The sequence below is a fragment of the Somniosus microcephalus genome, chromosome 11 (genome assembly GCF_052327205.1).
Source record: "Somniosus microcephalus isolate GS21.2 chromosome 11, FLI_Smic_1.0, whole genome shotgun sequence".
NCBI lineage: Eukaryota > Metazoa > Chordata > Chondrichthyes > Squaliformes > Somniosidae > Somniosus > Somniosus microcephalus.
The window spans coordinates 97,466,696-97,493,439 of NC_140997.1; the positions used below are offsets into that span (position 1 = coordinate 97,466,696).

The 26,744-nt window shown below is 46.2% G+C and overlaps 1 protein-coding gene across 1 annotated transcript in view; it reads left to right on the forward strand.

Moving 5' to 3' along the window:
- Positions 1-4,296, forward strand: part of trrap (transformation/transcription domain-associated protein) — a 227,597-nt gene extending 223,301 nt beyond the window's left edge. Inside the window, exon 70 of the mRNA XM_085999960.1 lies at positions 2,539-4,296. Coding sequence (XP_085856086.1) covers positions 2,539-2,823 — 285 coding nt within the window. The 3' untranslated portion in view covers positions 2,824-4,296. The remainder of the gene's footprint in view (positions 1-2,538) is intronic.
- Positions 4,297-26,744: the final 22,448 nt, after the last annotated feature.

A 26,744-nucleotide genomic window follows, 5' to 3' on the forward strand; every position in this document is an offset into this window, starting at 1 on the left:
AAATGCTGAGGTTTGCATCAGAAATGACTTCTCTGTCGTGATACGAGTATGTCTGCTCTCCTTCATATTGTGTGCAGCCAGCACTGCTCACAGCAAGACCCGTTTTACACATTTGCATCTTAAACCTCCACCAAATCACTGAGTCGCTTTTACTATTCCCAGTGCTGCATTCGCTGTACTGTTCAGGCGAATCCCTGCCTTCCCAACCCGAGGGTCATCTCTCTCTGATTTGACTGCCATCATCAGAGTTTCCTTCTCAACCTTCCTATTGGAGCCCTGACTATTTTCAGTTGTGTATTTTTCTTTAACAAAATACATTGCTGTCATCAGGAAAGGAAAGCGTGCATTTCTATAGCACCTTTCATGACCTCAGGACATCCCAAAGCACCTTACAGCCAATGAAGTACTTTTTGAAGTGTAGTCACTGTTGTAATGTAGGAAACGCGGCAGCCAATTTGCACACAGCAAGCTCCCACAAACAGCAGTGTGATAATGACCAGATAATCTTTTTTTAGTGATGTTGGTTGAGGGATAAATATTGGCCGGACACCGGGGGAGAACACCCCTGCTCCTCTTTAAAATAGTGCCATGGGATCTTTTACTTCCACCTGACAGGGCAAACGGGGACTCGTTTTAACGTCTCATCCAACAGTGCAGCACTCCCTCAGTACTGCACTGGAGTGTCGGCCTAGATTTTGTGCTCAAGTCTCTAAAGTGGGACTTGAACCCACGACCTTCTGACTCAGGCGAGAGTGCTACCCACTGATGCAAGGCTGACACCTAAGTACTGCTACTGTTTGTAGTCAAGGTTACAGTGAAATGTGTTTTTGTAAGCATTGCTGAGAACATTCTTGCACTACCTTACTGAAATAGGGAAGTGGTTTATGTGTTGGGATCACTTGGGATATAATCAGCCCAGGCGCTCTTGCTTTTATATATTTGACATACTTGTGCTATCTTTCAGTGATAAATGATGAGCTTCATTGAATTTCTAACCAGAATAAAATAAGGCTGTATGGTAGCCAGGCCTGTCAGACACCTAACTTTGTTGATTAGCTCGCTGTCCCATTTAATTTTCTCTTTATTGAAGAATTCCGCTTTGATGGTCGGGTTAACACATTGTCATAAACGATTCAAATATGATGTCTGTTACACTTCCTGTAGTACGTGATGTTTCTGCACCCGGGGTAAAGCACGCACGAGCTTCTGAGCTCACTGCCTTGACAAAAGTGTTTCTTCTTATCCGTCACACACCCTCCTCTCCTCTCCTTCCCCGCCTCCTCTCCCCTCCTCTCCTTCCCCACACTCCCCCTCACCCCGCCTCCTCTCCCTTCCTCTCCTTCCCCACACTCCCCCTCACCCGCCTCCTCTCCCCTCCTCTCCTTCCCCACACTCCCCCTCACCCCGCCTCCTCTCCCCTCCTCTCCTTCCCCACACTCCCCCTCACCCCGCCTCCTCTCCCCTCCTCTCCTTCCCCACACTCCCCCTCACCCCGCCTCCTCTCCCCTCCTCTCCTTCCCCACACTCCCCCTCACCCCGCCTCCTCTCCCCTCCTCTCCTTCCCCACACTCCCCCTCACCCCGCCTCCTCTCCCCTCCTCTCCTTCCCCACACTCCCCCTCACCCCGCCTCCTCTCCCCTCCTCTCCTTCCCCACACTCCCTCACCCCGCCTCCTCTCCCCTCCTCTCCTTCCCCACACTCCCCCTCCCGCCGCCCCCTCTCCTTCCCCGCCGCCCCCTCTCCTTCCCCGCCGCTTCCCCGCCGCCCCCTCTCTCCCTTCTCTCCCGTTCTCTCTTCCCTCCCCCCACCCAGAATTTCACAAATGGCTAGTTTTTCTGGAAGTCACAACATTAATCATATTTATGTGGTAGTTGATATACTGCAAGTGAACCGAATGAAGATGATGCCTGAATTGTGTGGGTTATCAGATCACGGGCTAAATGAGTCTCTTCTGAAGAAAACTTGGGGTAAACTCAATGTCGAAAAGCACTGGAATATTTCAAGGTCACATGTTTCTGACTAAAGTTTGTACTTCCATTCATTTTTACCTTATTCTCACAAATCTGTTCTTGCAGAAGTTGCAACAGTTCAAGTATTAGAGCAGAGAAGGAGGCCACTGGCTTTGCTGGTTCTTGGACAGAACGATCCCAATTAGTCCCGCTCTTTCCCCATAGCCCTGCAAACATTTCCTTTTCAAGTGTTTATCCAATTCCCTTTTGAAAGTTATCATTGAGTCTTTCTCCACCGCCCTTTCAGGCAGCACATTCCAGATCACAACAACTTGCTGGTTTTTCTTTCTCTTAGCAATGCAGTAGTTGAATTTGCCCAGTACGTGTTTTGGAAAAAGGATAAATCTGTCGATCCCAGCTGGCTTTATGATTAAAATGCTGGGGTTTTTTTTACTGTGTGCGCTTTTTTTTTCTCATTTCACATCCAATCAATGAAAGAATATGACTTATTACACAGGCTGTGCTGGGGACAGGTCCCTTGGTTATTCTGTTAATTATGGATAATTATCCAATTTTCTTCTCCGCGCAGGTTGATGGCATTCTGAAAGCTGTGCTGCGCGATGAAATAATTGCCTGGCACAAGAAGACGCAGGAGGACACCTCCTCGCCGCTCTCGGCAGCCGGCCAGCCCGAGAACATGGACAGCCAGCAGCTGGTCTCGCTGGTCCAGAAGGCGGTGACTGCCATCATGACCCGACTGCACAGCCTGGCCCAGTTCGAGGGCGGGGAGAGTAAAGTCAACACGCTCGTGGCAGCCGCCAACAGCCTGGACAACCTCTGCCGAATGGACCCCGCCTGGCACCCTTGGCTCTGAGGCCTGAACCTTCGATTTCGGGGGGTGGATTGTTGTTGAGTCGAGATGATTTTTTTGTTGCACCGTGTAGTTATAGACACACCGAATTCTGTGAATTTTTTGGACTTGGCCACCTGCGCCTCCAGTTTTCTGACACTTTTTTCTGCGTTGCTATGTTGGATCATGCGTGACTTCTAGTTTTTAGATGGAACCATTGATTAAAACCTGTACGGGGAGGGGTGGGGGGGGTGATTAAAATAATAATACCTTGAACGTTTTGACACTCCGGTAGGAGTAAATGCTTTGGCGGCATTGCTAGCTGCTGACTGCTCCGGGAAGGTTACTTTCAGCGAGCACGATGCTAAGCGTGCAAAGTGCCCTCAGAATATCGTGCCTGGGGTGGCGTCTCACACTGTTAGTGTGAGAGGAGCATTCAGTGAATGACGTGGGGGGCAGTGGCTTCTATATGAACGTGTTTGTTACAAGATGTCTAGAAAGGAATAGACATTGGGGAGGGGGGGAAACAGCTGAAAATTTAACTTTGCGCCAGTAAAGCGAAAAGTTTACCATCAAGTGCACAATTAGTAACTGCACACTTGTGTCCCGATCTGGGGGAATAGAGACGGAATAATGCATGAGTGAGCCAAGTTACTAAATGGTTTTAATTCTGCACTACTTGGCATTGTTTGTCAAACACGGCAGGATTCCTGCACGTTTTTTTTAAAATCTCACTTACCACAGAGTATTTCTATAAACCGATGCCTTTTTGCAGATTATTTCAAGAAAGGGGGGTGGGTGGGGGGGAGGTTTCTGTTGATACAATAACAAGCAAGTACTGCACTTTTGTAAGATTCAGGAAGTATTGCGGTTTCAGGCATGACGTGTTTTTACTGTTTTGTACTGTGCTTGAGAGTGGCCAGTTCAAATTTGGAGGATTCTATTTCTCCGTTTGAATTGGGTGCCAGCATTGAGCTATCCAAGAGTGGAAAAGTTGGCTGAATGTATAAAATAGCTGCTTTCATTTTATTTTCTTTGTAGCATTCTGAAAAGGGAGCCGTCACTGAAATTTAATAAGTCATTCATTCTGTGTCCTGTGCGAAATACTAAGTTATTCCGGTTAGTGCTGAAATATACCATCAGCGAGGATACAAGAATGAATTTGGGTATTTGTCGCAGCCCCTTTATACTGTTCAAAATGCCTCCACAAAAGTTTTGTGGGCTTTTCCAGGGTATTGGAGACAGCATTACATTTTTTTCAAAACAAATGTGTTTCTACTGATACAAGTCAGTTTTAGTCCTGTACATCTTATATAAAGTCTATAGCTCAGTACGGCCAGTTTTTTGTAATTTATGAACTTTTTACTTTTACTTTTTAATAAAAAATGATATTGAGTGCATTGCCGACAATTACCTTGAGATTGTTCCATCATGTTAAAAAAATTACATTTTGTACAGAACCTGTTTGCAAAAAAATAAACCATTTTATAATGAAAACCATTTTTGCTGGCGTATGTGTTAATTCCAAGGCTTTACTGAACATCGGACACTCGCAGTTTATCTTGTAGATGTGCTGCATCACATGTTAACGCAATTAAGCAGATTTTGCTAACGTCCTCCCATTCTGCCCCAAGTGTACGATATTTAATCGTCTTTCCCGGCAGTGTTTTGGATTCTGCCTCTGATTCCAGCTGTTTTTGATTCACGAGGTTGTTCATAGGTGTTGATCTTGCCGTAGCTTTCATCTTCCTTACGATTCCCTCTTGGTACCATTTTGTCCCCACTTCAGTACTGCGACTATTAGCACTTTTTATTTTTTTTTAAATGAGCATTACCAGTCAGGTCAGTGACGTGGGAGATGCAGGTGACACCCAGAGATTGTGGGCTGGATTTTCTCAACCCCGAGGAGGCGGGCATGGAGGCGGGACAGCCGGTAAAGTAGCAGAAGGTGTGGGCGGATGGCAAAAGCGCCTCCATGCCCTTTGCCAGGAGGCGGGAAGATGAGCTGACCTACATTGGCTCCCGGTTAAGCAGTGCCTCGATTTCAAAATTTTCCATGGCCTCGCCTCTTCCTATCTCTGTAATTTCTTTCAGCCCCACAACCCCCTGAGATATCTGCGCTCCTCAAATTCTGCCCTCTTGAGCATTCCTGATTATAATCACTCAACCATTGGTGGCCGTGCCTTCTGTTGCCTAAGCCCTAAGCTCTGGAATTCCCTCCCTAAACCTCTGCCTCGCTACCTTTCCTCCTTTAAGACGCTCCTTAAAACCTACCTCTTTGACCAAGCTTTTGGTCACCTGCCCTAATTTATCCTTATGTGGATTGGTGTCAAATTTGTTGTCTTAAAATACTTCTGTGCAGTGCCTTGGGACATTTTACTACATTAAAGACGCTATATAAATACAACTACTTGTTGAAATATGTCCACCTGAGAGGGCAGTTAGGGCTTTGGTTTAACGTCTCATCTGAAAAATGCCGCCTCTAGCAGTGCAGCTCTCCCTAGGTACTGGCATTGGGAGTGGCAGCCTAGATCTTGTGGTTAAGTCTCTGGAGTGGGACTTGAACCAACGACCTTCTGACTCAGGTGAGAGTGCTACCCACTGAGCCATGGCTGACACCACCAATTGACTGTTGAATTGTTCAATCACTCCTTGAATTTTGTGCTGTGGTTTTTTCTTTCCAGTGTTGAAAATGATTGCATTCAACCTTTCTTGTACATTTAATTTACCTCACAGGCTCTCTCAATTAGGAAATTCATTTAATTATTTTGATTACCAGCTCCCTTCATGGCTCTGGCAAAACCACATGGTGAGTGATACAGATCAGGAAGGGTCCTGGGTTTTATCGTCGGTCTATGCTGCATTATCTGCGACAGTACCGCGGGCCCTAAATCAGTCTCGGCGCCTTCTTGCTCAGGAAGGGCACAATTTGGCCAGGGTTAATGCTGCTACCCAGTCACCTCTGCTGGAAGGTAGGGGGCGATGAGCACATTGGGCTCTACTGTGATGCCCCCCTGATGGTTAAGCAGTGTGCCAGCACTTGCTGTCTCACGCGTGAAGAATAAGCACTTGGATAGGTAATGGAGAGCAGTCTGTATCTGTGGAACTGTGCCCCAGCACGAGGGAGAACCTTCAGGACACAGCTGTAAGGGGAGGGAGTGGGGGAAACAAAATATTTCATGCTGCTTTCTTCAATCCGTTGTCTACGTAACGGGATTAACCCAGTCACGCAAAGAGGAGATGGGCTGAGACTGTTTGTATCGATGCCAGTGATGCGCACTGATCTGTTTGTCCCTCGGCTTTCTCCAGCTCTTCTGTCTTGCTGAATATATTAATTCATCGAATGAAAAATCATCATAAACCACATCAACGGCAGGATAATTCTAACTCACTGCTCAGACGGTATTCCTCTTAAGTGACGGACCAGACCCTGTACTGACTCTGGGCAGCCATCATCTTGGATACCAACTTGCAACAACCTATCCAGTCTAACTGCATCTAAGGCCTGCTGTGCAACTCCACGTCCCTTCTTAGGAATATTGGCGGCTCGTGCTCAGCCGGGAAGCCATCAGTGATTGTGCTGTACAGGAGTTATTACAGCACTTCTAGGATTGGGGACTTCTTGTCCCTTTTACACTGGCTAATATCTCCCCTGCCATCCACTCTTTCAGTCCTTTACACAATTCAAATCATTGAGTTGCCCCAAACTGTCCCTCTGGACAAGTGCCTCATTTTTTTTTTAATGTGTTCGCTGCTATGTCTAAATTGCACATTTCCCTCTATAAATGGTGAGTTAGGCAGTTCTGTACACAGAAACAGGAGCCTGTTCTGCCATTTAATTAGATCATGGCTGATCTGCATTTTAACTCCATCTACCCACCTTGGTTCTGTAACCCTTAATACCCTTGCCTAACAAAAATCTATCGATCTCAGTTTTGAAATTTTCAATTGAACCCCAGCCTCAACAGCTCTTTGAGGGAGAGAGTTCCTGATTTCTGCTACCCTTTGTGCGATGAAGTGCTTCCTGACATCACCCCTGATGGCCTGGCTCTAATTTTAAGGTTATGCCCCCTTGTTCTGGACTCCCCCACCACAGGAAATAGTTTCTCTATCCTTTAATCATCTTAAACACCTCAATTCGATCACCCTTAATCTTCTATACTACAGGGAATACAAGCCTAGTCTATGCAACCTGTCCTTGTAATTTAACCCTTTTAGCCCTGGTCCATATATTTTTTTGGGGTGTTTTATGTTTTTGTTTGAGATGTGGGCGTCGCTGGCAAGGCCAGCATTTATTGCCCATCCCTAATTGCCCTTGAGAAGGTGATGTGCTTTCCTAATCAAGGCTCCTCAGCCAGTTCTACCTCAAGTGTGCGGTAATTGTACATTTTTACCATTTCACAGCTTTTCTTTCAAAAATCAATTGGATGCCTGATCTTGCGCTTGTTTTCTTTCTTGTATATGTCCAGTTTTATTTTTAATCTAACAAATCTTGTCCAATCCTATAAACCCAGTTGTGGTATGGTTCACGCAAGTGCCTGAAAAGCTCTTCGTATCTGAGCGCAGCTTCATCGCAATACTTCAGACTCGATGAGCTTCAACAACAAAATAAACCTCCAGAACCCACGCTGCAGCTCAAGTCTGTCAAAACATGTCACAGTTATTGGTTTCTATACCAAGAATGGATTCAAAGACAAGCCGCCTCAAGGGCCTGTTAAAGGGTAACTATCGCCTTGTAGATTGCTGTCCAATATTAAGCAAGTAATAGGACTCTTTGTTAAATGATTGTTAAATACATTGTTCTGTGCATTCAGCCAGTGGCTGATTTAATCAGACTGGATTTACTTGTACATGGGTCAGTGTTTCATCACTGAGGGGGATGGGACGGCGAGGGGGATCGGATCGTGAGGAGAATCAATCTTGTGAAGCAATGGGCTCCAGTGTTTTGAAAGTGGTTCATGACTCTGCCATTCTATAGCATTACTTCACTTCAAGACTATCCCGTTTATCTGTATATGACTTCAGATAGAATCGGACATATCTATAGCCCGTAGAAAGGATGCATATGAACTTGTGTTACCCCTGAAAGCAATTCCATGCAAAAAAAAATGTTTTGACTGCTACTGAGCAATTTCTTCTCTGATTTTGAGGCGCCCGAATTAGCTCGTCATTTGCTAAAGTGGAAAACCAGTGTAGACACTGACTGTCATGGGTCATGGGGCTCACCAGAGAAGACTGGCTTGCTGAATGATGGATTGACGCCATGATTGGATTATCTGTCAGCTGCTATTGAGAAAGAAGAGAAGAAAAAAAAAGGTTAGTCGTTAAGTGATCAGACTAATGAGGAACCCTAAACGCCAGCCAGAGAGGCTACTGTTTGTTGTGGCTGAATTCCAATATTTTGGGGTTGGAAGGATAAAGATCAAAGACAACACAGAAAGCTGCTTTTGTAGTAAGGAGCGCAGTATGAAATTGCATATTTGAAGATAAACATTTGTTATAAACCCACGTGCCACGAGCAAGGTAGGTCACACAACTAGTAAAAATTTGATGTGCCTGTCCCTTTAAGAGACTTGTGATGTCATTCACCTCGACTTTACTGCATTACATCAGTGACCACACTTCAAGAAGTACTTCATTGACTGTAAAATGCTTTGTGCCGTCCTGAGGTGGTTTAAGGTGCTATATGAATGTAAGTCTTTTTTCTTTTCATGCTATATGCAATGCCACCTTGGAGGCCAGCTTCACTTCTTTCTCCCAGTCTCAATGTTGGCTGTGTTGTGTGCTGGTCTACAACTTGAGAAAAAGTTAGCTCTCTAAATATTCTTTGGGTGTTTTTTCTTGTACGGTGTCTCGAGTTTCTGATCACAGTGTCTTATCTCGTACCAAGTCCCGTTCGCCCATCACCCCTGTGCTTGCTGACCTACATTGGCTCCTGGTTAAGCAGCGCCTCGATTTTAAAATTCTCATCCTTGTTTTCAAATCCCTCCATGGCCTCTCCCCTCCCTATCTCTGTAATTTCCTTCAGCCCCACAACCCCCCCCCCCCCCCCCCGAGATCTCTGCGCTCCTCTAATTCTGCCCTCTTGAGCATCCCTGATTATAATCGCTCCAACATTGGCAGCCGTGCCTTCAGCTGCCGAGGCCCTAAGCTCTGGAATTCCCTGCCTAAACCTCTCCGTCTCTCTACCTCTCTCTCCTCCTTTAAGACGCTCCTTAAAACCTACCTCTTTGACCAAGCTTTTGGTCACCTACCCTAATATCTCTCTGTGGCTCGGTGTCAGATTTTGTTTGATAATCACTCCTGTGAAGCACCTTGGGACATGTTACTATGTTAAATGTGTCATATAAATACAAGTTCTTGTTGCCAGTGCATTATTTTACGTTTTGTGAAAATTGCAAAGAAACCATTGGGCACCCTTCTGTTATGCCTAAATTAATTGCTCGAGTCAGTGTGCTAATGCAATAGCTGCTTTTATTCCAGACCCTGTAACATTCTGCCAGAGATGTAACAAAATAATACAAGAGGAGACACTGGAGTGTAAGTGCTACAGGATGCGAGCTCCCTTCAGGGGGTCCACTCATGTTCAATTACCAACATGTAACTATACTTCCCCCACCCCTCAGAATTTCAAGGTGACAACAACCATCTCCAAGAATGAGCCTGGCAAACAGCTAAAAGGAACCTAAAGAAATCACATAGAAACACGTAGAATATACAGGAACAGGCCATTCGGCCCAACTAGTCTGTGCTGGTGTTCATGCTCCACACGAGTCTCCTCCCATTCCATCTACCTCATCTCAGCCTTTCAGCATCTCTCTCCATTCCCTTTACTCTCGTACTCGTCTCGTTTCCTTTTGAAAGCATCTGCACTATTCGCCTCAGCCACTTCCTGTAGTAGTGAGTTCCACATTCTAACCACTCTCTGAGTAAAGAAATTCCTCCTTATTTTCCTATTTTTATTTTAATTTATATATAAATTCAACAACTATGCATTTCAATAAAGTGATTCAGCTGAGATCACCAGAGTTCTAGTCGAGAATGTTTCCGCTGACCCAAACTAACACGCAAGTTGTTGAAATCACTCAGAGAGGACATAAAATTGTCGATATGTGAAATTGCAATTTCTCACTGGTGTTGTACAGGATGCTGTCCTGAGGTTGGGGGCTAGGAAAACAACAACTTGCCTTTATATAGCGCCTTTAACATAGTAAGACATCCCGAGGCACTTCACAGGAGCAATTATCAAACAAAATCTGACATTGAGCCACATGAGATATTGGGACCGGTGACCAAAAGCTTGGTCAAAGAAGGTTTTAAGGAGCATCTTAAAGGAGGATGTGTTTGATGGTGCAGAAGGAACAATACCCTGCATCTAACCTGGGCCATAACTGAGGTGGGCGGGCTTGATACTGGAAGTGGGTGTCTGAGCTAGGAAAATCCACTTTCCAGCAATAATATCCCTCACTTTGTTTTTTACAAAACGTACAAAGAGAAGCGAACAATTGGATCAAGTTGAAATAAGTGTAACAGGGCCAAAAATCCCACTCCTGTAAGTACCATTCTGTGGGGTGGGGGGAGAAAAGAGTGGCTATAAACAGAACTTTGCCATCAATAAAGTGATATAAATTGGAAATATCTCCTTCTATTAGTTGCCTCTGTAAGACAGAAATTAATCTTCAGAATATTTCACCGGCGATTGCTGTGGTGAATTAAAAATCAGATATGTTTCGCTGATTGAGGTTGATTAAGGATATCACTTCAGTAAGTGCTGATGGACACATCATTAGCATTAGATTTGTCATTAATTAACTATGCTCCTACATATTTAATCGTTGAATTTTAATCTGAAACCCCAATGGAATGTGCTCCTTGTCGGATGGTTGGACTTCTGCCTCAGGTCTACATCGGCACGTCCTCAGATACTGTTCGAAAGACATGTCGGAGCTGGCCTCTCCCCACCCACTCCAGGTGCTGGCGGAGCTGTTGTGTATTTCTGGCTTTTGTCTTGTTTTGCACACTTTGTACAAAAATAATAAATTGCAGGACAACGGAGTATTACAGTTTAAACTCTTTTTAATGAAGCATCAGGTCTGATCTGACTCACAGCAGTACAGCACCGTGTGGACAAGATGGAGTCAGGACCCCCTGGGTCTTCTAAACAATAGCAGTCCTTACAGATGCCTGCAGGCCAATGACAACTCAGCATGTGATCACGTGAATATAATAGGTATTCCTTACAGATGCCTGCGGGCCAATGATAAATCAATATGCAAATGTTACATCCCCTTTTAAAAGAAAAATGTTATGCATTACATTTAAACCTTTCTTCGACCGAATGTTCTCAGTAGCATCAACACATAAGTAAACTCAATATTTAACTAGCACTGAAAACATCTCAACGTTTCAATAACGATGTACAGTTTGTTTTTTTAGGGCAGCGATCCGCCTACACCCTTTGACAGTTCACAAGTCAAGGATAACTCTAGGCTTGACCTCTCGTCGGAATGACGTGTTGTTCCTTGGTGTTCAGGAGGTGCCTGCGATTGCGACGGTACACCTGTCCTTCTGGGGTGTGGACGTGATACGATCGCTCAGTGTCAGCTGGCTGGATGATGACTGCTAGCTTCCAGTAGTCATGCTCCTGGATTCTGACGGATTCTCCATTGTGCAGCGGTGGCAGTAGTCTAGCTGACCTGTCATAGTATCTCTTTTGGTGTTGCTGTCTCTGTACACATTTTGCATGCACTTGCTTGCAATTGATGACCTGCCGGGGCCTGTCTGGGATACGGTGAGGTATCATGGGCTCTTTGACATTTGATGGGCGGCGTTCTAGACAAATGGAACATTTTCCAGCAATGTCCTCAAATGTGTTTACACATTCCGGGCCAAAACATAATGTCACTTGCTCTTTGTTTGCATTTTTCCATGCCCATATGTCCAGCATGAATTTTTGTCAACATCTCTTCTCTGAGACTGGTAGGAATGATGATTTTCTCCCCTTTGAAGACGATTCCGTTGATTTGTGACAGTTCGTCTCTGTGGTTCCAGAATTCAGATATGCTCTGAGGGCATTTCCTCCGTTCCTCAGGCCATCCTTCATGTATGACTCTGCTCAGCAGTGTGAGTTGTGCATCTTTCTCTGTTTCTGCTCGGATCTCCTTCAGTTTTGAGTCACTCACAGGTAAGCTGTTGTACACCATGTGCACCTGCACATCCATGCCTTCACTGAGGCTGCTGTCCTGGTAGTTAAGAGACTTTCTGGAGAGCGTGTCTGCGACAGGAATGTCTTTGCCTGGATGGTGAATGATTGTGAAGTTGTACTTCTGTAGCTGAAGGATCATTCTCTGTAGCCTTGGTGGGGCTGCGGCTAGTGGTTTCCTCATGATTGACTCGAGGGGCTTGTGATCGGATTCTACAATGACTTGTCGGCCATAGACATACTAGTGGAAATGCTTACATCCAAATAGGATTGCATATAGCTCTTTCTCGATTTGAGCATAGTTGATTTCTCTGTCTGTGAGAGATCTGGAAGCGTAGCCGACGGGCTTTCCTCCTTGCAGTAATACTGCACCTAGTCCTTACTTTGACGCTTCCACTTGTAGTCTGAGCTCTTTGTTGGGGTCGAAGTAGGGAAGAACTGGTCCTGGTTCTCTGGTGATTAGGTCTTTCATTTTCTGAAATGCTGTGTCATGTTGTTTGTCCCATAGGAACTCATTGGATTGTTTGAGCAACTGACGCATGGGTGCGTTGATTTTGGAGAGGCTCAGGGCAAACTTGGCTAAGTAATTAACCATGCCTAGTGCTGTCTCTAGCTCTGCGTGGTTCTTCGGCGACTCCATCTTCTTGATGGCGGAGATTTTCTCTGGATCCGGCTTAATGCCATCAGTTGAGAGGCGATGCCCGAAATAACTGATCTTGGTGGATCCGATTATGCTTTTCTCGGGGTTGAGTCGGATACCTTTCTCCCGTGATCTTTGTAGCATCGCACGGAGGTTCCTGTCATGTTCCTCTCTATTCCTGCCATAGATGAGGATGTCGTCTACGATTGCGACTACTCCGTCAAGGCCTTCATAGGTTTCGTCGATTTTCTGCTGGAATTCATCCTGAGCTGAGATAAGACCAAATGGTAAACGCAGAAATCAGTAGCGTCCAAATGGTGTGTTGAGCGTTGTTAGCTTAGATGACTCTTCCATGAGCTTGATATTCCAGTATCCTGATCGTGCGTCCATTACACTGAAGTAACGTGCACCCACTAGCTTGGGTGTGATGTCATCTAGCGTTGGTAGAGGGTAGTGAGGGCGTTTGATAGCCTTGTTCAAATCTCTGGGGTCGAGACAGACTCTGAGCTTGCCTGTACGTGGTTTCTCAACCACTACTAATGCGTTGACCCACTCTGTCGGTTCTGTTTCCCGGACGATGATTTCTGTATTCTCCATGCTCTGCAGCTCCTCCTTCAGGCGACTACATAGAGCAAGGGGTATCCTTCTCGGTGGGCAAACCACAGGGGTTGCTGCTGGGTCAAGGTGAATAGTGCATTCACCTGGGAATAGTCCGATTCCTTTGAAAACGTCAGCAAACTCTGTCTGCTTCTCAACTGGTGCTGTCAATGATAGCACTAGCTTGACGAGGTCCATGTCTAAACATGCCTTTAGACCTAGCACTGGAGGTGCTTGCGTGTCAATAATGTAAAAGTGCAGTATCATGTTGCTTTCTTTGTACTTGCATTTCATCACGCATGTGCCTTTTACAATGAGCTGCTCACCCCCATAGCCGGTCAGTCTGCGTGAGGTGGGCTGTAGCTCACACTCATCCTTCAAGCTGTGATACTCACTCAGAGGAATTACATTAACCTGAGATCCAGTGTCTAGTTTAAACTTAAGCTCTTTGCCCTGTTTTCCTATCTCAATATTGGCATAAGCTTGCTCAGTCTCTGAAATCTGTTTTTTCTGTGACACAGAATCAATAAACAGTTCCTCTGTATTTGGCTCTCGATCTGGCATTTGGCTGTCACTGACTGTGTGTACTGCTTTTCAGAAAACAGTCTTGCAAACTTTAGCAAAGTGGTTCCGGTTACCACATTTAGTACATTGCCTTCCTTTGGCAGGGCAGTACTCCTTTTCTCTATGCCAGTTGTTTCCACAATATCCACCATTTTTGAAGCATTTTATGTCTGTGTCGCCCATTTTTAGAACTCTCGCTATTCTTTCTGTTCTGAAACACGCTCTCTGGGCAGTGTTCTTTGGTGTGTATCTATTAACTGCGTGCACTGTCTGTTCACTCGAGCTGCTCGTGGCACCGGTTATGGTTTTCAACTGTGCTTGGGCTATCTCGTGCGATCTAGCTATGTCTATAGCTTTGTCCAGCATTAGCCCAGACCCAACATTCAAAAGTTTCTCTCTCACTTTAGCTGAATGTATTCCAAACACGATGCGGTCTCTGGCCATCTCATCTTTATCTGCATATGCAGTCTTTTACCAGCAGTTTTAACTCAGTCACAAACTGTTCAAACGACTCACTAGCTCCTTGTACTTTCTCCTGAAACTTGTACCTAGCGAATATCGTATTTGTCTTGGGCATCACATATGCTTCAAAACGGTCAAAATAACTTTTCAGTACCTTTGCTTCATCCGAAGTGAGAGACCATGTGTTAAAAATGTCTCTCCCTTTTTCTTCAATCCACAAGAGTAGGTAGCTGCATCTTTCTTCCTCCCCTTTGCTTTTCAGTGGACCCGAAAACATTAACTCCACGTGTTGCTTGAACTTGCTCCATTCTCTATGTAAGTTCAAAGATTCCCAATTCATTCGAGGTAAGGGAGCTCCAACGATGTCCATTTCAAATCCCTGTTCTGACACCATGTCTTGTTTTGCACACTTTGTACAAAAATAATAAATTGCAGGACAACGGAGTATTACAGTTTAAACTCTTTTTAATGAAGCATCAGGTCTGTGTACTCAATCAACAGTACAGCACCGTGTGGACAAGATGGAGTCAGGACCCCCTGGGTCTTCTAAACAATAGCAGTCCTTACAGATGCCTGCAGGCCAATGACAACTCAGCATGTGATCACGTGAATATAATAGGTATTCCTTACAGATGCCTGCGGGCCAATGATAAATCAATATGCAAATGTTACAGCTTTTTTTCCAATTCTAGTCAGTTTTTGTTATTTCAGGAGCAGGAACCAGTTAAGTCAAGCTGTGTCTGAAATTTAGAAGTGGCCGGTTTATGGAGTGCAATTTCATCAGCTAGGCACAGTCACAAGAAAATACTTCCAGTCTTACATTGTGCATTTCCAGAAGAGTAGGAAAAGGCTCTTGCAACTGACAGTCCAAATCCTTGGTGAGTGGTTCAGTCCTGTTCCCCACACTCGGTCTGTTCATGATGGTGAAGCCGTGCCTTGGAGAAGCAGAATGGTTACCAGAATGGTTCCAGGGATGGGAGATCTTAGCTACAAGGAAGCTGGATTTGTTTTCATTAGAGCAAAGGAGGTTGAGGGGTGATTTGATAGAGGTGTACAAGATTATGACGGGTTTAGATAGGCTAGACGGGGAAAGGCTGTTCCCACTAGTTGATGGTACAAGGACTCGGGGACACCGATTTAAGGTTTTGGGCAAGAGATACAGGGGGGATGTGAGGAAAAACTTTTTTATGCAGCCAGTGGAACTCGCTGCCGACGGAAGTGGTGGAAGTGGAGACACTCGGCTCAATTTTGCCAGGCCCGAGGAGGTGGGATTGCAGGCGTGAGGTGTTAAAATCACAAAAAATGGTGGCCGGGCCCGATCTTGCCTCCGAGCAATTTTCCCACTTTGGTGTTTTCAGACCCCGTTTCCATCCCACCTCCAAGAGGCGGGATAGGCCCTTAAGGCCGTTAACAACCACTTAATTGCCTCTATCGTCCCATTTTGAGGGGCCTTTCTGATTTTTAGATATCTCCCCCGTCCTACACACCACCTCTGGAACACGCCAATTAATCCTGGCGGCCTCACAAATGGATTGCTTAATAACAGCTGCAGCTCCACCATTAAAAAGGAGTTTTCACCAATGATCATTTGCAGGTGGCAGAACTTTGTTCTCAGGTCTGGGAGAGCTTTTAGCAGGCCTACTCATTGTTGTGGAAGTTTGGAGCCTGACACCCATCTCCAGTGTAACCTACTGGGAAACCCCTCTCTCCACCTTGACTGAGTGCTTCCTCAACTGAGGCATATACCAGAAGCATGGCGAACATTTATTTCCTTTCCTCCTGGACATCAGATTTGGACGAAGACCAGCCATGGCAGCAGCAGACCCATGAGCAACAGCAGCACCAACAGCAGGAGCAACAACAGGAGCACCAAACTGCTGCTCACCCACCTGAAGCTGCACAGGCCAGAAGGCGCCAGCGCGCAACCACATTGCTGCCCGGATGCAAGGGACGCCCTCATGTTGGCCAGATTTGCTTAGCCTGCAAAATCAAACACTTTTGCCTTGCACCTTCTTACCATAACATCGACAATGGACAAGAACCTATTACTCTGACCACCATACTGACAATTGCAAGTCGCCCTAAGCCCTCAATGTGGAAGTCCCATTTGCGAAATGACGCAGGCCACAACTACAACAGTTTGCCATCAAATCTGTTTGATACCATGACAAGGATAGCTGGTCAAAAAACAATAAATCACAGCGCCCAAGTGACTACCCTTGTGACTACTTGTGCTTTATCTACCTCTTACGCATGCTCCTATGTGGTGCTTGCCCTGTGGCTTCAGCAGATGTGGTGGGCCCTTGTTCGCTTTCTTGCTGCTACTGTCTTGACACCTTTGGCGGATGTTCTGAGGTTGCGAACCTGTGAGGGCTCGGCATCAGTCTGCTGCTCCTGCGGCTGTGCAGTTGGGTGAGGACTCTGGTGGGGCTCTGACCGAGGGTGTTGCAGTGGCACGGTCGTGTGAGCGCTTGGAGAGGAGCCCCCACTTCCTTCTTGTCTGCCACCAACATCCCTCTCATGGGTCAGCCCCACTTCAGAGCTAGCAAGTGGCTTGACAGCAGCTTGCGGCACTGCAGGGGGGCCATGAGGACCTGATTCTGCACTGGAAGCCCTACTTCAGAGGACTTCCATGAAGGTCTGGTTTGTATGCTCAAAAGCTGACCATCGCTCCTCAAGAGATGTCATTCTATTCTGAACAATGACCATGTTTTCAAGACCCTGGCGACTAAGCTCCTCCATGGCCGTAGCCATCCTCTCCTCTACCGTAGCCATCCTCTCCTCTACCGTAGCCATCCTCTCCTCTACCGTAGCCAGCCTTACCATAGAGGTAGCCATCCTTTCCACGGAGGTTGCCATCCTTTCAGTGGTGATGCGTTCATGCACCAATGCCTCCACAAAGGCTCTGCTCACGTTCGTGATGGACTCCTCCATTTGCTCCACACTCGCAGCGACCCTGGAGACAAAACCTGCCAGAGACTCCTGCACCTGTTCCTGGAATTCCAGCACCGCTCTCCTTCTGGATGGACCCGGAGGCACAGGGTCAACATGCAGCTGAGCTGAGCTGGCAGAGTCCTGCGCCCTCTGACGAGGACTCTGCACTGCCGTCCCTGTCTCCACCATCTGCTGATGCTCACTTGTGATCTGTGATACACCAGGTGTCAACACTACTCTATCTCGCGAAGGTGCAACCGAAGTGGGAGTGCCTGCGCTGGTGCTGGGTGCGCTGAATTCTGCTGATGCTGTGCCCTCAGAGTTTGCAGCTTCCTTTGAGGAGTCTGGAAGCTCGGGCTGTTCCTCCTGGACAGTGGGGATGGGGGAGTAAAGGAAAGAGTTAGAGATGTAAGGCCAAGGTTACATGCACATTGAATAGTGCAGATGGTCATAAGTCAATCTGTTAGAGCATCAGAATCATTATCAGTGACTCATGCAATGTCAATGAGATGCCAAACTATTCTGTCACCAGCTTGCTGTGATGCACCCGTCTATCCGTCCCCCACTTGGGAATCGTCCTCGAACCCAGTGATTTCCAGGGCCGCCTCCTCCCAGGCTGTGAGCTGGGCTACTGAGGGTGGCCCTCCTCCTGTCATGGCTCTTTCCCTCTTATTGTGGGCTCTCTTTTCCTGCAATGAGGGACACAAGTGGAGTTTGAGTGAGAATGAAGGAGTGGGTGTAGAGAATCCATAGCATAGATGCTTAGAAGGAAAAAAAGGACCCTCCCTGTGTGTTGTAAGTTGTTGTTGTCATTGCATCACAGTGATAGGGAGTGTCAGGGCTGCATGGTCGAATAGTTAGGTGAATGTGACCATAGAGAGAGAGGGACTGGGTAAGGGTGCAGGGATGTCAGTGTCAAGTGGGATGTGGAGGAAGAGGTTGGCAAAGCAAAGTGCTGGTGAGGAGAGGCGATAGGGATTAGATTGAGGGTGATGGGAAAGTCATACTCACTTTTCCTGTGTGGAGAAGGTCATGAAACCTCTTCCTGCATTGCAGCCAGGTTCTGCGGCTCATCGAGATGGAGTTGACCTCCTGGGCCACTTGCAACCACACAGCTTTAGTCTGCTGAGGTGGCTTTTTTCTCCCTGAGGAAGGGACGAGCACTTCCTTATTAGATCGTGCTCCCTCCACCAGAGCTTGGAGGGAGGGCTCATCGAAGCATGGAGCACACTTTGGCCTACTGGTGGACATAGTCGATCAATGAAGTGCTTACTACAATCACCATAAAGTTTGCAGTCCCCAGAAGAAGCAAGGCTGCTTGCAAGCCTTAAATCCAGCAGCATTGATGATGTCATTGGAGGCGACTTTCTGGTTGAAAAGACTCATTGGGCCAGGGGTTCCCACACGCAGGAAATCAATTGCCCAATTAGGGGAAAATCGCACTTTTTCCCCACTTCACTTCGGAGTCGGGGTCCTGACACGAAAACCACCTGACATGCCCCAGCCCGCCCACGCTGGCAAAATCGAGCCCTCAATGTTTTCAAGGGGAGACTGGATAGGCACTTGAAGGAAATAAACTTTCAGGGCTACGGGGATAGAGCGGGGAAATGGGACTGACTGGATTGCTCTACCGACTTGATGTGCCGAATGGCCATTTCCATGCCGTTTTGACTCTCTGTCTCTAAGCAGGTCTTGCAGAGACAAATATGGTCCCCTTGACATCAGTCTTCGCCCATTCATTGGGCCAGAAATTCCAGGCCAGAAGCGTGAGTATGTTCGGGTTACTCACGCTTCTGGCCGTTGGAAATGCTGGCGTTCAGCAGGAACAGCGCATGCGGGGAACGCCGGCATTTCCAGACCCGAGGTCTATTCACAGCGCGTGCGACTGCACAGGCAGCGCTTGCGCAGTGAACTTTGTGGATTTCACTGATGGATTCAGTGAGGTTAAGTCCTTAGAAGTTACACTTGAAAAAAGCAAGTGTAAAGTTGTTCATTGGCTGCGGAGGAAGATATATTTTATCGTGGAGCTTTTGAAATGCAATATTTTTGTTTGGGAAAGGGAGGGAAGTTATTTTAAGAAATTTTAAGTAAGTTTTAAAGTTTAAATTTTTTTTTTAAAAGGGTTTTCAGAACGGTTGGTAGAAGGAGCAATTGTGGCTGTGTGAATGGAATGTGAGAATCAGTTATGTATGTCTGTCCACATATATTCCTTTACGTATATGTATGTATGTTTTATATTCCTTTACTAATGTGTATGAATGTATGTTTTTAATTATGATTTTCCAATAAGTTACTTTCTCTGAAAGTCATAATTAAATAATACATTCATACACATAAGTAAAGGAATATATACATAACATGCAAAGGAATATATACAGACATACATACTTTCAGAAGCTCCACGATAAGAAATATCTTCCTCCGCAGCCTCTGGAGCAACTGTACCCATGCTTTTTTCATGTGTAAGTTGTGATGACTTGACCTCACTGAAAGCATTAATGAAAGCGGCGAATTATACTGCGCACGCGCTGCCTGTGCAGTCGCACGCGTTCTGACTCTGAACCCCTTCGTTCAGAGGACAGGAAATGCCGGTTTTCCCCACATGCACTGTGAATGCTGAAAACCGGCATTTCATCCGGCCAGATGCGTAAGTACCCCGACCGTACTAGCGCATTTGGAAGGGAATTACTGGGCCAACATTTTACATGTCAATAAAATAAAAAATTTAACAATTGCACGACTTGCCCCCTCGCATCTGCGACTGAGGGCCCAAGGAGGTGCATTGCGCAAGAGGTCATCATCGTACGTATCCTCACACTGTTCCCTTTGGGGAACTGTATGAAGTGGTGGAAGGATTTATGGCCGTGATTAACGCTCATTCCGTGACCGTAACCATCTTTGAACCAGCCATTAGGGTGGTTAGTCCTATGGCGGGAGGGTTTTACGGGCTCCCACAACCCATCTGAGGGGGGGGGGCCACCAACACCCACGGACGCAAGTATCCCGCTGGATGTCCACCCAGAATTTAAAGTTGGAGCTCCGACTCCACTTGCCGGGACTGTCTGGAGTGGGGTTCAAAACCCTACTCCTTCTGGCCCAGCGGCGGGGATGCTTACTGCTACGCAAAAGGCCCACTCCGCACAAAAGGTGACACCCATACGTTTCCTGCGCCTTTTCCCTCCCCGTGACTGGAGCCCTATGCTGCCATTTCACGTTGCTAATTGGATTGGGCCTTTGTCATAGCGGTAGGATCCCCGCCGCTGGGCCAGATCAGGGTAGGGTTTCGAACCCCGCTCCAGACAGTCCCGGCAAGTGGAGTCGGAGCTCCGGCTCTAAATTCTGGGTTGACATCCAGTGGGATATTTGCATCCGTGGGTGTGGGTGGCCCCCCCTCCTTGTATAGCTTGTTCTGGAATTTCTGGGCCATTGTCTCTCTGACTGAAGGCGCACTGACTGGCCACATCCACAACCTGAAAGATGTACGGATCTCTTGCCTCTCTAACGCTGTGAGGTTAATATCAAAATTATTACAGACCGGTAAGCCTGCATCGGTAGTGGGGAAAATGCTAGAGTTCATTATAAAAGATGTAATAGCAGAGCACTTGGAAAACAGTGACAGGATCGGACAAAGTCAACATGGATTTACAAAAGGTAAATCGTGCTTGACTAATCTACTGGAATTTTTTGAGGATGTAACTGGTAAAATAGATAAGGGAGAACCAGTGGATGTGGTGCATTTGGACTTTCAGAAGGCTTTCAATAAGGTCCTGCATAAGAGATTAGCATGTAAAGTTAAGGCACATGGGATTGGGGGCAAGGTATTGACTTGGATAGAAAACTGGTTGGCAGACAGGAAGCAAAGAGTTGGAATAAATGGGTCCTTTTCCGAGTGGCAGGCAGTGACTAGTGGGGTACCGTAGGGATCGGTCCTTGGACCCCAGCTATTCACAATATATATTAATGATCGAGACAAGGGAACTAGATGTAATATCTCCAAATTTGCAGACGACACAAAGCTGGGTGGGCGTGTGCTGTGAGGAGGATGCCGAGAAACTCCAGGATGATTTTGGACAGGTTGGGTGATTGGGCAGAAGCATGGCAGATGCAATATAATGTGGATAAATGTGAGGTTATCCACTTTGGTGGCAAAAACAGGAAGGCAGATTATTATCTGAATGGCAATAGATTGGGAGAAGGGGAAGTGCAACGAGACCTGGGTGTCCTTGTGCACCTGTCGCTGAAGGTAAGCATGCAGGTGCAGCAGGCGGTTAAGAAGGCAAATGGTATGTTGGCCTTCGTAGCGAGAGGGTTTGAGTACAGGAACAAGGATGCCTTGCTACAGTTGTACAGGGCCTTGGTGAGACCACATCTTGAGTATTGTGTGCAGTTTTGTTCGCCTTATCTGAGGAAGGATGTTCTTGCCATGGAAGGAGTTCAGCAAAGATTCACCAGGCTGATACCTGGGATGGCAGGAATGACGTATGAGGAGAGATTGGGTCGATTGGGCTTGTACTCGCTGGAGTTTAGAAGAATGAGAGGGGATCTCATTGAAACTTATAAAATTCTGACAGGACTGGACAGACGAGATGCAGGAAGGATGTTCCCGATGGTCGGGGAGTCCAGAACCAGGGGTCACAGTCTAAGGATAAGGGGTAGGCCATTTAGGACAGAAATGAGGAATTTCTTCATCCAGAGAGTGGTGAACCTGTGGAATTCTCTACCACAGAAGGCAGTAGAGGCCAATTCATTAAATATATTCAAGAAGGAGTTGGATATATTTCTTAAGGCTAAAGGGATCAAGGGGTATGGGGTGAAAGCAGGGACCGGGTACTGAATTTGGATGACCAGCTATGATCGCATTGAATGGCGGAGCAGGCTCGAGGGGCCGAATGGCCTACTCCTGCTCCTATCTTCTGTGTTTCTAAATTTGCTAGGAGGATACCAGAACTGAAGGGTTATACCTATCGGGAAAGATTCAACAGGCTGGGGCTCTTTTCTCTGGAAACAAGAAGGCTGAGGGGTGACCTGTTAGAGTTCTTTAAGATAGTGATGCACTGTCGGAGGTGCCGTCTTTTGGATGAGACATTAAACCAAGGTCCCGTCTGCTCTTTCAGGTGGATGTAAAAGATCCCATGGCATTATTTCGAAGAAGAGCAGGGGAGTTATCTCCAGCGCCCTGGCTAATATTGATCGCTCAACCAACATAACAAAAACAGATTATCTGGTCATTATCACATTGCTGTTTGTGGGAAGTTGCTGTGCGCAAATTGGCTGCTGCATTTCCTACATTATAACAGTGACTACACTTCAAAAGTACTTCATTGGCTGTAAAGCGCTTTGAGACGTCCGGTGGTCATGAATTGCGCTATAGAAATGCAAGTCTTCCTTTCTATTTTATGAAAGGGTTCGATAGGGTAAACACAGAGAGAGTGTTTCCACTGGTGGGGGAGACCAGAACTAAGGGCCATAAATATAAGATAGTCACTAATAAATCCAATAGGGAATTCAGGAGAAACTTTTTTACCCAGAGAGTGGTGAGAACGTGGAACTCCCTACTACAGGGAGCAGTTAAGGTGAATAGTATCGATGCATTTAAGGGGAAGCTGGATAAACACAAAAGGTAGAAAGGAATAGAAGGAAACACAGGGTGAGATGAAGAGGGATGAGAGGAGGCTCGTGTGAAGCAGAAACCCCGGCATTGACCTGTTGGGTTGAATGGCCTATTTCTGTGCTGTAAGTATTATGGGGGAGAAATTCGGTTGGTTAGCGCCTCCCATTCGCGCCTGATGGGCGTGCAACATTCACTCAGTGCCCGATCTGCCAAATTGATTATTGCCCCCGTCTTAGCGCCTCGCTCTGACGATGACAGGGAGAGGAGGCGTGAAGCAGGCGGACGGCGGCTCCAGGGGCGATATTTAAAGGAATCAGTCACAGCTGTCAGGTTAGAACATAAGAAATAGGAGCAGGAGCAGGCTATTTGGCCCTTCAAGCCTGCTCCGCCATTCAATAAGATCATGGCTGATCTTCTGCCTCAACTCCATTCACCGGCCCTATCACCATATCCCTTGATGCCCTTACTAGTCAGAAATCTATCGACTTCTGTTTTGAATATACCCAATGACTGAGATTCCACAGCCCTCTGGGGTAGAGAATTCCAAAGATTCATCACCCTCTGTGTGAAGAAATTTCTTCTCATCTCAGTCCTGAATGGCCAAGGACCTTTTATCCTGAGGCTGTGGCCCCTGGTTCTAGACTCCCCAGCCAAGGGAAACATTCTCCCAGCATCCACCCTATCGAGCCCTGTAATAATTTTGTATGCTTCAATGAGATCCCCTCTTATTCTTCTGAATTCAAGAGAATACAGGCCTAGTTTACTCAATCTCTTCTCATACGACAGTCCCGCCATCCCAGAAATCAATCTCGTGAACCTTCGTTGCACTCCCTCTATGGCAAGTATATCCTTTCTTATGTAAGGAGACCAAAACTGTACACAGTACTCCAGGTGTGGTCTCACCAAGGCCCTCTATAATTGGAGTAAGACTTCTTTACTCCTGTACTCAAATCTTCTTGTAATGAAGGCCAGCATACCGTTTGCCTTCCTAATGGCTTGCTGCATCTGCACATTCACTTTCAGTGACTCATGTCCAACGACACCCAGGTCCCTTTGAGCATCTGCATTCCCCAATCTTTCACCATTTAGGAAATACTCTGCCTTTCTGTTTTTTCTACCAAAGTGGATAGCTTCAATTTATCCACATTATATTCCATCTGCCATGTTCTCGCTCACTCACTCACTGAGCCTGTCGAGATCCCCTTGAAGCCTCTTCACATTGTAGGGGGTTTTGCTCTGCCCAATTACAGGGGTCTTTAGTGCCTGTTAATGTAGGGCCTCTGTCTCCTTTATACCCTTGCAGCTTATGTTAGCCTGCAGGTCGGGTGTCACTAAACATCCTCTAAGGAGATAGAGAACAACAGCTTATGGAGGAGGACTAGAATACGGTGACGACCCGCACAGTTTATACCTAATCTGCGGGGTACTCCTGAGCCCAAGGACTCCTATAGTCCTCTCTCTTTTTCCCTAGCCTGCTGTTCCCTTGCTTGGCGGGTTCGAAGCGCCCTAATGCCCCTATCTGGTTCTAACTCCAGAATTTGGATGGAGAACGATGCACTTTAAATAGACACTCGGAGACAAGTAGTCCTTGGAAAAAAACAGGTGACAACCAATTTTATTTAGTTCTACCACAAACGTAATAAACACACACACTCTATAACTGTAAATAAAATATGGGAGAGAACGGACATAACGAAAATGTTTTACACTGTTTTAACTTTACCAAGTCCAATCCCACCAACCCACTTTCCTACCTAGACTAGACTGACAGTTGCAGGCCCTTGGATTATACTCACAGCCTACTTTGAGTGCGGTTGTTGGGTTGTTGCTGTTGTTGGTTGGTTTGTGCTTGATGGAAAAGGCTCCCGAAATAGCGGGAGTGAATGCCGTCTTCCACAGCCACTTCGGTCGTTGGTGTCTTCTTGTTGATGTCCCCGGGACGGGAGTCGGTATACGGTGCGGTTTCTTGCGGTGATGTTGCGCCGTCTGGTAGCGGAGTAAACTTTCAGTATGCCGATTGAGTCTGGGGCCTGATGGTGGATCTTCTCGTCAGCGTGGTTGGAGTTCTTTAGATGGTAGTTCGCCCCAGCTCGTCTCTCCCTCAGCTTCTTAACTCGCTCTCCTGCTCTTTCTTCTGGTCTTCTAATAATCTCTTGGTTCTGTATTTTATACCCAATTCCATTTCGGCCTCTTTGCGCCCAATTAAATTGGTGTTTACAAGTGTGAGGGCAGGGGTATTGTTTTGAGTGCACAGCGGCTCCTCCAAGTCTACTGTCCCATTGTGTCAGCCCTGGGACTTGATTATTTTGGGCCACCTCTTAACTGTAGTGATCCCAAAACTATTGTCCCTAGTCCGAGTTGATTAAGGTGATGATGGCCTGTACTCATAGCTCGATTAGGGGTGAGTCACATATCCTTGCTTCAGGCCCGACTCAGTCCCCTGATTGGCCTTTGAGAATGCACTTTGTTTCGATTGGCCAACATCTATGGCTCGCTTCTGAGCCACAGTCCCCTGTATTCAGATATCCCAGCCTGCTTTTCGGGACCACTGCATTGGCCGAAAATGTTGGTTTTAAACTGTATAGGGCAATCCAATTTTGGTCACCTTGCCCTTAGAGGGCTCCAATAAAACGTGGTTGTGGATTTTCAAACCCTACAACATCCTCTTCACAACTGACACTGCCACCTAGCTTTGTATCATCAGCAAATTTGGAAATGTTACATTTAGTCCCCTCATCCAAATCATTGATATAGATTGTGATTAGCTGGGGCCCAAGCACCGATCCTTGTGGTACCCCACTAGTCACAGCCTGCCATCTGAAAAAGACTCATTTATCCCTACTCTTTGTTTTCTGTCTGGTAACCAATTCTCAATCCATGCTAGTATATTACCCCCAATTCCATGTGCCCTAATTTTGTTCACCAACCTCTTGTGTGGGACTTTATCGAAGGCCTTCTGAAAATCTAGATACACCACATCTACCGGTTCCCCTTTGTCTACTCCACTAGTTACATCCTCAAAGAACTCCAATAGGTTTGTCAAACAGGATTTCCCTTTCATAAATCCATGTTGACTCTGCCCAATCTTACTATTAGTTTCTAAGTGCCCAGTTATTGCATCCTTTATAATAGATTCCAGCATTTTCCCAACTACTGATGTGAGGCTAACAGGTCTGTAGTTCTTCGTTTTCTCTCTCCCTCCTTTCTTAAATAGCGGGTTTACATTTGCTATCCTCCAATCTGCAGGAACCGTTCCAGAATCTATAGAGTTTTGGAAGATGACAACCAATGCGTCCACTATCCCAATGGCCACCTCTTTCAAAACCCTAGGATGTAGGTCATCCGGTCCTTGGGATTTATCGACTTTTAGTCCCATTAATTTTGCTAGTACTGTTTTTTTACTAATAATTTCTTTAAGTTCCTCATTCTCGCCACACCCTTGGTTTTCTCGTATTTCTGGGAGTTTTTTTGTGTCTTCCTCCGTGAAGACAGAAACAAAGTATTTATTTAATTTCTCTGCCATTTCCTCATTCCCATTATAAATTCTCCTGTCTCTGACTGTAAAGGACCTACATTTACCTTCGCCAGTCTTTTCCTTTTCACATACCTATAGAAGTTTTTACAATCCGTTTTTATATTTTTCGCTAGTTTGTGCTCACATTCCATTTTCCCTTTCTTTATCAATTTCTTGGTCCCCCTTTGTTGATTTCTAAAAAGATCCCAATCCTCAGGCTGACCGCTTTTTCTGGCAACTTTATAAGCTTCCTCCTTTGACTTAATACTAGCTTTAATTTCTTTTGTTAGCCATGGTTGGATCACTTTTCCTTTTGGGTTTTTATGCCCGAGAGGAATATATGTTGCAAATTATGCATTATTTCCTTGAATGTTAGCCATTGTATGTCCCCCTTCATACCTTTTAGTGTAGTCTCCCAATC